General features: G+C 50.1%; 2 protein-coding genes across 4 annotated transcripts in view; one reads left to right on the top strand and one right to left on the bottom strand.

Annotated features, from left to right (window-relative positions):
• Positions 1–1,875, top strand: part of myo1eb (myosin IEb) — a 22,041-nt gene extending 20,166 nt beyond the window's left edge. Inside the window, exon 27 of the mRNA XM_066721406.1 lies at positions 90–1,875. Within this exon, the coding sequence (XP_066577503.1) occupies positions 90–166 (77 nt within the window). The 3' untranslated portion in view covers positions 167–1,875. The remainder of the gene's footprint in view (positions 1–89) is intronic.
• Positions 1,874–8,798, bottom strand: mindy1 (MINDY lysine 48 deubiquitinase 1). 3 transcript variants are annotated; one of them, XM_066721409.1, is made up of 10 exons: positions 8,462–8,798; positions 5,928–7,596; positions 5,562–5,619; positions 5,076–5,140; positions 4,761–4,919; positions 4,283–4,385; positions 3,848–3,990; positions 3,561–3,761; positions 3,318–3,455; positions 1,874–3,222 (listed from the first exon to the last, which is right to left on the bottom strand). In XM_066721409.1, exons 2-10 carry the CDS (start codon positions 6,582–6,584, stop codon positions 3,139–3,141), a joined length of 1,608 nt encoding a protein of 535 aa, XP_066577506.1. In that variant the 5' UTR covers positions 6,585–7,596; positions 8,462–8,798; the 3' UTR covers positions 1,874–3,138. The 3 variants fall into 3 exon arrangements, with proteins under 3 accessions (XP_066577506.1, XP_066577504.1, XP_066577505.1); XM_066721407.1 differs by having other exon boundaries at positions 8,501–8,798; XM_066721408.1 differs by lacking the exon at positions 8,462–8,798 and adding an exon at positions 8,088–8,420.
• Between the last annotated feature and the right edge of the window lie 600 nt (positions 8,799–9,398).

Below are 9,398 nucleotides of genomic sequence, written 5' to 3'. Positions count from 1 at the left end.
GAACCAGTGGTTTAAATTATGGGTTGAGAACCACTGCAGGTTAGAATTATATTTTAAAGAAAGGTACTGATTCAAGTTTTCTCCTTCAGATTCATCTGGCTGGTGGTTTGGTCGACTCCGGGGGAAGGAGGGTATGTTTCCTGGAAACTACGTGGAGAAGATCTAGGCTGGTGCGAGGGGAGGAGTGGAGCACGAGGGAGTTGGAGAGCTCCCCCTTGTGGTGGGGTAGAGACACGGCAAGGACACGGAAAATCAGGGAGGTGCAGAACTGATTCCCATGCTGACTTCTTGGACCCTCCCCAACCTCCTTTCCCTACTCCAGAGCCCACACGATGGACTGAAGCAGCGCGACACCGAGAAACGCCACTTTTAATAATCCAGGGCTTGGAAAATCGCCCAAATCTCCCAGACTTCTGTAAGAGTAACGGACGGCGAGTTTTCAATGTTTTAATTGCGTTGTGGTTATTTAACTTCGATACAGGTGCCTTGCAGTGTGCTCCGTTTACACAAGGGGCATTTTCCCCACACTCTGCGAAGGATGCTCTGCACCCAGGGAGGGAGGAATTCAAAACCATGTTGTCCTGCTTTTCACAAGGGGTGATCTGTCAGTGTCCTCTCAAGCTTTGTATGCACTCGGCATCCCTGTGTTAATATCCAGGCCCCTTTCCAAAAGTACAGTTTGTAAAGCATTATATTTTATTTAATCTTTTTAACAATTCTATGTGTAAAACAAAAAATAGGAAAAGGAACATATATATTTTTTAAACCATAGGTAGGAATTTTTGCTAAGTCCTTATACCTAACAAACCAGGAGAACGAGCTTCAGTTTGTTCAGTCTCAAACTGCCGCATAGATGTGTGACACAGAAGAAGCTTTGTCTCTTCAGAAGCAACGTCTGCCCTCGTCTCCCTCCCGCCCTGGCTGATTCCGCGTGATCCTCCACTGAGCCGGCTTTGTTCTCCTGGAGGAGAGAAGAAAATGGTGGCGGTTTTCCTTTGTCAGGTCTCAGGCAATAAGTATTTCTCCCCCCAGAGGAAAAGTATCTTGCACTGAGATGGATCTGCACTCGGAGAGATCCCACTCGACCCCATTGGCCAGGAAAACACGTGAGAGGTTCGATCTGTGGATTCTGGATAACCGGGAATAAAGAGTTTGACTCCTCAGGAAAGCGTGTTTTCATTGGCAGTGGGTTCTTAACCTGTGGCACACATCTACTCCCTGCACTTCCTTGACGGACAAACCCAGCTCACCATACAGACGCACCCTGTGGCTTGTAACCTTAAAAATATCACTGCACGTTTTTTAAAGCGAAGATCTGACAATCCGGTTTGTAGTTGCCAAACACTGGACTCTTCCGGTACGAAACCAGCACCCCCGTTAGTGGGCGGAAAATGCGGAAATCGGTTACCATTTTACCGGAGTATCTGATTTCTCGTGCCAAGGCTTCACCATACAGCACTGCCCGTGACACGGAGTTAGTTGCCTTTAACGTGAAAGCATCGCCAAAGACTTCAAACCCTGTCAGGCCGTAACCTCAAGACTTTCTTCGTTTTGGTTCTTTCCGAATGCCGTGTTGGGAGCGGGAGCACGTGATGGTTTACACATACGTGACCTGGTATGAACCCACACGCCTAAACTTAAAAAGGCGATGTATGAATTCGAATTGAAAGCTCTTTTCGGTTACTTTTCCAGTTCTTGTACTTCCATACTTTTTTAAATGTTACTTTTCTACCACCTGCACTTGATCCATTCTCCAGCCTAATAAACCTCTTGCCAGTTAGTGTAAATCCACTGTGCAAAAATGAAAACCATTTTAATTGTGATTTTTAAATGGTTTTTAAATAAACCTGAAATAAACACACACACTTAACCGTTTTCATTTTCCAAGTTTTATTGAGCTGACAAAATTAAATACAAAGCAGTCTGTGCATGGGTGAACACGCATGGTGTCGGGTTTGTCTAGTGTTGTGTGTGTTAAGCCCCGCCCCCTCCTAGTGTATGTATGTTTAAGAACAAAATAAGTATTCTGAAGCATTACGGGTGTGCACTTTTCAGTAGATCTCAATGTGGGGGTTGCCAGGTGACTATGCCTCTGAAGTCTTGCCATATTATTGACTATGATGTCATATAATCAACCCCCCAATTTACTCAATGGACCCTGCTGGTGAACATTACACTTAACAATCCCCTGGAACAATTTCTGCCCTCAGCCCGAATCCCTGCCCCAGCGTGCAGTGGGAGGAGGGCTGCGCCTCCCCTTTTGGGGGGCTAAACCTTTCGTTGGCCACAAGCAGCGGCTACCCTCGTCCAGTTAGAAACACTAGACTTCGCTGGATTGACCTCTAACCTCAGAACCTTTTATTTAACTGATTTGATTTAAAAGAAGTTTAACTAAGAAAATGTTTGAGAATTCGAGGATGTTATTTCCCTACCCCCCCAACGGTTTTAAAATGATTTCAGAAAAGCTTCAATTAGAGAGAGCGGGGCCTAAAGATGTCCAAGGTGCCCCAACCAAGATCCTTGGCACAGTTCTGAACGTTTTCCCCCCAAATCTGCCCCTTTGAGCTCGAACGTGTTCAGGTAGTTTGTGATTTTATGTAACAATTGGACGTTTTCACACTGAACGCAGCTCAGGCGGGCTACTGAGAGATCAGGACTGCGGGAGGGGGGGGGGGAACCTGGGGATTGAAACCTTTCTTTGGCCGCGTCTTGAAGACTGATGATTTAAAGATCGGTATTGGAGGTCACTGCGACTCGACCCATTTCCAGGCAAGGCAAGTGGACTGTGGGGCAGCACTGTGGGGACGGAGGACACCGTGGGCTCCCCTGCCAGTGAGGGGCCGATCACTCTCTCTCCTTCCCTCACTGTCTATAGGTCATCTCTCTCCCCTTCCCTCCCTCTCTCTCTCTCTCTCTTCCCACTTCCCTCTCCATCTGTAGGTCATCTCTCTCCCCCCTTCCCTCTCCATCTGTAGGTCATCTCTCTACCCTTCCCTCCCTCTCTCTCTCTCTCTCTCCCCCATTCCCTCTCCGTCTGTAGGTCATCTCTCTCTTCCTCCATGCCACAGAGCCAACTCCTAAAGCTTTTGGGGGCAGGGGTCAAGGTTTGCATGGGGCGGGGGGGTGGTAGCAGGCACGCTACAATATGGCACAGTCCGAGTCTTCCTTCTTCTCGGCGCGTCTTCTCTCCCCGGCCTGTCTGCCCGCCGCCTGGCCCCTCACCTGGAAAAGGAAGGATGGGGTTAAATCGGAGCCGGAGAGGGGTATGTGGCGATCGCGGCCTGAGACCTAGTCCGGTGTGAGTTTGTGTGCTGTACCTGCTGCGTGGGTGGCGTGGGCTGGGGCTGCTGTTCCTGCTGCTGCTGGTACTCCTCCTGCTGCAGCTGCCTGGCCAGCTCCAAATCGCTGAGGGGGGAGACGCCCTGCTGCTGCAGAGACATCGCCACCAGGTAGTCCTGAGGGACGGAGATTGGGGGAATTAGTCACCGGATCTCCGGCTAGACCTTCCACTCCCGGTCGGCACTGGAGAACCCATCTCCATCCCTCCCCGGCGCTCTCACCTGGTCAATCTGCCGCTGCTGCTGCTGGGGCGTGGGCGCGGCGCTGGGCTGCGGAGCGGGCGCCACCCTCTGGGGCGGGTGGCACAGGCGGAACTCTGAGTCGCAGAAGTTGCCGTCCCCTTCCACGTTGTGCAGGCTCTCCCACACCAGGCCCTCCTCCTGCAGGAAGCCCTGGTCCGTCACCAGCAGGTACAGGTGGTCCTGTGGGGGGGGCAGAGGAGAGGATTTGTGTTGGCCCGAGCGCGGGGGCGAGGCTGTGACCGGCAGAGGCTGTGATCGGTAGATACCTTATGCTTGATCATGGTGCTGAAGTGGTTGTTCCGGAAGAAGACTGACAGCTCGCCCTCCTTGGCCGTGGTACTGAGCTCACACAGCCCGTGGTAGGACAGCTGGGTGGCCGTGGACTCCAGGAACTGCTCCGCCACCAGCCCTGGAGAGGAGAGGAGAGGAGAGGGGCTGTGAGGCAGATCTGCACCCTACAGACACGGAGCCGCAGCGGCCTTCCCAGATGGACTGACAAATCGGCCTGATGCATTTCCAGGGTATGCCCTCCCCCTCCCTCCTTTTTTCTCTTCCCTCCCTTCTCCTCCTTCCCTCCCTTTCTTCTTTCCCACTCCTTTCTTCTCTTCTCTCCCTTCCTTATTCCCTTGCTTATTCCCTCACTCCTCTCTCCTCTCCCCCTTTCCTCTCCCTCCTTTCTTCTCTTCCCCCAGCTCCAGTACCTTCGCTGACTTGGCTGCTGTCAGACGAGTGTTTGTAGTTGATGATCTTCTCCACGAGCTGGTTGTAGCTCAGCTTGCCCACGGCCTGCACCACCTCCAGGCTCTGAGGACCAGGAGAGACAACAGGGCTGAGACTGCGGCCCACACTGGGCCGGGCCGGGCCGACCCTGGGCTCCGGGTATAGGGAGTAGGAAGACATGGCAGTCTAGCATTACTGTATTACAAACAAATCAAATGGGTTCTGTTAAAGCTTTCCCATGATGCTGTGGCCCCCTGTCCTGTTGGTTTTCATTCCAGCTGAGCTCCTAATTACATAATTGACCATTCTATTGCATCATCGATTTCAATTAAGCAATTAAGAGCTCAGTCTCAATAAAAACCAGCAGGACAGGGGGTTCAACGGGACTGGTTTTGGGAATCCCTGCTGGAAGGACTGACTCGGTGCTTGGTACAGTTGGGAGTGGCCGGCGGGCCGTACCTGGGGGTCCACCAGCCAGCCGTGGTAGAGGGGGATGTCCAGCAGGTCGAAGACGATGCACTCGGGGGTGTACTCGAAGTCCGACACACCCGTGAAGCGCACGTTGACGTCCAAGCCCGTGGAAAGCTTGGGGAGGACAGCCATGGCGTCACTCATGTTCTGGACCGGGAGTAAGAGAGGATGTAATAGAGGTAAAGAAAGATGGAGGGCAGGCATTCCCCTGTCACTTTCCCCAGTCGACCCACAAGGCGGCCCAAGTTTACTTCAGTTTGAGTTTTTTGGGGGATTCATCTACCCATGGATAGTCATACCAACCTGTTGAAAATTCAGCTCCAGTCCTTCTGTTTTCTCTCTTGGTTTAATGGATAAAATGCATTCTCCTGCAATACATAAATAAGTGATTCAGATCCTGAGACGGCACGGCTAATGGGTAGAAACGCTGACCTGGCTCTCTGAAGATAATCTAGTGCAGCAGAAAGCATCTACATCAGTGGTTTTCAAACCGGTCCTGGAGTACCCCCTGCCCTACTGGTTTTTGTTCCAACCTATGTCTTAATTGCTTAATGTAATGATATATTGCTTTGTTAGGATTAAGGATTCAATTAAGCAATTAAGACCACAGTTGGAACAAAAACCAATAGGGCAGGGGGTACTCCAGGACCGGTTTGAAAACCACTGATGTAGATGTCTATAGTTGAGTGGGGTTACATTTTAATTGTACTTAGAGGTTCCTTCATGGGTCTTCAATCCAAACGATATTCTGATAAACACCTTAGACAGAAAACAAACAAAAACCCTCACCCAGATGTGCCATCAGCTCCTCTGTGTTGATCACTTCGGTCTGGGCAGGTAACTTGGCCTAAGAGAGAGAGATGCAAGATGGGAAATGCATGAGAAGGGTCAATAGGTGAGATGAGGTCAGTCCTGCCTGCCCTGCCTTCCTGTCTTCCACTAGGCCAGGGGTTTTCAAACTGGTCCTGGAGTACCCCCTGCCCTGCTGGATATATTTTGTTCCAACCTAAGTCTTAATTGCTTAATTGAATCCTTAATAATAAAAACCAGCAGGGCAGGGGGTACTCCAGGACCAGGGCTGAGAACCAGTGATTTAAAAAGATCACTTCATCCTCCTCCTCTTCCTTCCCTGTCCATCGATCGGCCCCTTCTTACCTTCCAGCGCAGGAAGAGGATGTTCATGATGGCCAGTAAGGGGCACGGCCCGTTCTCGCTCTGGGTGATGATGGGCGTGGTCTTGCCTTTCCAATTGATCCACTTCACAAAGTAGTAGGCGGGCATGGCGTCGTGGTCCGGGGCGGCAGCTGCTGCGACGGGAGTGCCGGCGGCCTGGTCCCCGAGGGCGGCGCTGGCGGACACTGAGTCAGAGAGCCCGTCCGCCCCCATGGCCGAGTAACAGGATGAGGGCTGGTCCAGGTAGGCGCCGCTGCTCTCCGAGAGCTCCAGGCTGGGGCTGGACAGCGAGCCCGACTCGGCCTCCGACTGGCTGGGCTCGTCTGACTTGCCGGCGCCGTCCGGCTGCTCGGGCTCCGCCGGCGGGGGAACGGGCGCCGCCTCAGTCGCCCCATTGACCTCATTGGCGGGGGACGCCTCGGATCCCCCAGCGTCCGAGACGGCATCTTCCGCGCCCGCCGGCTCCATCCTGTCCTTCACGTCGCTTACACCTGGCTTCTCGGCACGCTCTTCCTCTGCAGCGGGCAGCGCGGTGGACGGCTCACTTTTCCAAGCAGGCGCCGGCTCGGTCTCCATCAGCTGCTCCTTGTTGACGCCCTGAGGCTCGCTGTTGATGATCTCTGAGCTGCAGTCGGCCATGGCTCAGCAAACAGGGGTGTTATGTGAAATACGAGGGTTCACGGGTCAACCTTTGCCCTCTGCCCTACACAACCAAGGGGTTTCACGATTTCTCTCTCTCTCTCTCAGGGCCTTATCTTAAACTGAGGTTTTATCCCTAAGTGATGATGAATTGTGTTGAGTAAAGAGGCTTTTTTTGGATGCTTCAACACTATCCTACCCAAGCCAGATGCAAGAACAAGTGTCTATTCAAAAGATATTGAAATGTTGTTGTGCGTGTTTTTTTCCTCTTTTACATTCCTGAGTTACGGCAATTTTGAACTTCCAGAGAAATGACACCAGGGGCGGCTATGACTCCAGTGGACACGGCAGCATTCTTAAGTCTTAAGTATTAAATAGTGCGATCATGTGGATTTAACAGTTTTAGCAATAAGACACTGTGGATTTATAGGTTTCACCTTCTCCCTGCTCTCTTCTTACAATCTTTTTGCTTGACGAGTTTTACTTTGTCGTACTTGTCACAAAAATATTTAGCAGTAACCGCATGCTCAACGTTACGGTTTCGTACAAAACATTTGCTTACAAAACTGTGTTAATCTTAGAATAAATATAATTGCAATGTTGAATATAGAAAATATACAGCTCTAGCTTAATGCTTAGTACAAGAAAAAAAACTGAATTAAAACGCTGACTGATACATTTAAAGTCCCTTTATCCTCCGATTTGTGGTTTAGGATGAACAAGATGCGTTTGAAATAGAATGGGGCTAAAAAACAAAAACCCCAATTAAAAACCAATTAACCAATTAAGACCACTCATCTTTTGTTGTGTGCTTCTTGCATCACATTTATCGTCAATGCCCGACCTCCCTTCCCCTGCCCTGTGGCGTCTATGTAGTGTTTGAGACTCGGAGAAACGAGGAGAGGTGTGGATTGCGAGAGCCTGGTTTGAACTCGCACCGTCGGATTTATTTTCCACTGAAGGTCAAGTCAGTCGTACCTTCGTCGAGGGTATTCGAGTCACCATAGCGTTTCTGCGTGAAAGGACGAGAAAAGGAAAAGAATGAGTTGGAAATAATCTCTTCATGTAGGGATCAACAACATAGCCAGTCAGAAGTAGGGCAAAGGCGAAGGCTGGGCTGTTTATCAAGTGAATTCCTCTCCTAGTACGACAGCTATGTACACGCACACGCACACGCACACATTTCACTTTTTGCCTTGGCAGCAGTGACTATGTTTCAAATGATGATTTACCCCTGATAGCCAAGAACTAGTAGTCAGTTAAGATAAACGTGAATCATTTGAATTGGGGGGGATGACGTCACCAGTCATGTCAATATCAATCATCAGATTTGATTGGTAAAACTTCAGAGCTGCAGCTGTGCCCAAGAAATGTGACCAGAAGAGTGATTTTTACAATGATGTTACTTAAACGATGCATTGATCAATTAAAAGCAGAACACATTTAGAGGGGGGGGGGCAGTTAAATACACGTATCGTCCACTCAACAGCTTCCTATACATACCGGAAACCGATACACAGATGTCCTCCTCTGTAGTCGGGGTGTCGCAACTGGGCCAGTTTGCGACATTGCTATAAGGTTGACACCACGGCTGGGGTATCCGACACTAGACTGGCTTTTAAAGGCGCAATATGAACCGCTATAGCGGATGACGTAGCGAGCAAGAGTCGCCATGAATCCGCCCGCACACACGCAGGCTACAGCACGACATGACGTCGCTACATGGGGTCGGCAGGAAAGTGTTAATCTGACCGCAGCTACGAGACCAACCTGCCCAGACGGCCGGGGTCTCAATGTGGGCTGACAAACCCCCACAGCGGCGTGATGACGTGGGCGCTCCGGTTGTGTAATCAGAATTAAAGAACAGTGATACTAACCGCCTGGGAAAGGGAGCGAGAAGTTCCCGATTTGCTTACGGTTTTTAGATGGCGTTCCCTGGCGGAGGACGGTTCGTCGTGTCATCCCCACGTCTTTGATCAGTTTTCCGCCATCGGCTGCGGGGCTGTACGTTTTGTTTCGTTTCCCCCCCGTCTCGCCGTTTCGCAGTGTTGTTGTTTCCACCTGCTCTACTTCCGCCCGTCACGTACGTGCACAATGACGTCACACGCCGGCGTCAGCCATTGCGGGCCGCCTGCCTGCTGAAGAAGGTGGATGTTGTCGTTTATATACCGGAGAGGGAGGCGGCGGAGTGGCCAAGCACCCCAAACCCTGCCGAGGATTATTGTACAGCTTCTAGGGAGGGGGGGGGGGAACAGTTTATTTATGTAACCTGGCAGTGGGGGGAGAGGCTGCCCCCTATTTTATGACCGGCGCCGCCTATCGGTGGGAAGACTGAATGGTGCCCGAATTAATTTTCTCTAGGTGACAAATTGGGAATTGATCTATGAAGCAGGGTTCAAGTTTTTTTTGGACCAGTTATTGGAAATAATGAAGTTAATAATGATGGGTGTTTCTCAAGGACATGACTTAGTCACTGTGTAGTACTCGCTTTATTAAAGACTATGCCTCAATAATAAAATTAAACTTGGAAAATGAGAACAATATATCTTGGCTAAGATAATATATCAACTTACATACTCTTTAATTCATATTCAGCATAGCAGGGCTGGGATTATTATTATTATTGTTAAGAATAAGAAGATTTCTGACCTTTCCAAATCTGGAAAACCACATAAAGCATAAACTTTAGACTTGATATATGACGTTATAACTGCTGTTGTTCAGAAGGCCACATCCTCTGCAGAACTGGAACATAGTTGGGTTTTAGATTTAGATTTAAATGTATTTGAAATAATGATGGTCGATGACTTATTT

This window comes from Amia ocellicauda, chromosome 14 (genome assembly GCF_036373705.1).
Source record: "Amia ocellicauda isolate fAmiCal2 chromosome 14, fAmiCal2.hap1, whole genome shotgun sequence".
NCBI classification, from domain to species: Eukaryota; Metazoa; Chordata; class Actinopteri; order Amiiformes; family Amiidae; genus Amia; species Amia ocellicauda.
Note: the sequence above shows the minus strand (reverse complement) of the source record. Positions and strands in the feature narration are given on the sequence as shown.

What these genes read in the sequence shown, in the direction of transcription:
- mindy1 (XM_066721409.1), bottom strand. Translation starts at nt 6,584, where the DNA reads ATGGCCGACTGCAGCTCAGAGATCATCAACAGCGAGCCTCAGGGCGTC. An exon ending in TCCTCTTCCTGCGCTGGAAG is followed by an intron (nt 5,620 to 5,927) that starts GTAAGAAGGGGC and finishes TCTCTCTCTTAG; the next exon opens with GCCAAGTTACCTGCCCAGAC. An exon ending in CAGCAGCCAAGTCAGCGAAG is followed by an intron (nt 3,991 to 4,282) that starts GTACTGGAGCTG and finishes TCTCCTCTCCAG; the next exon opens with GGCTGGTGGCGGAGCAGTTC.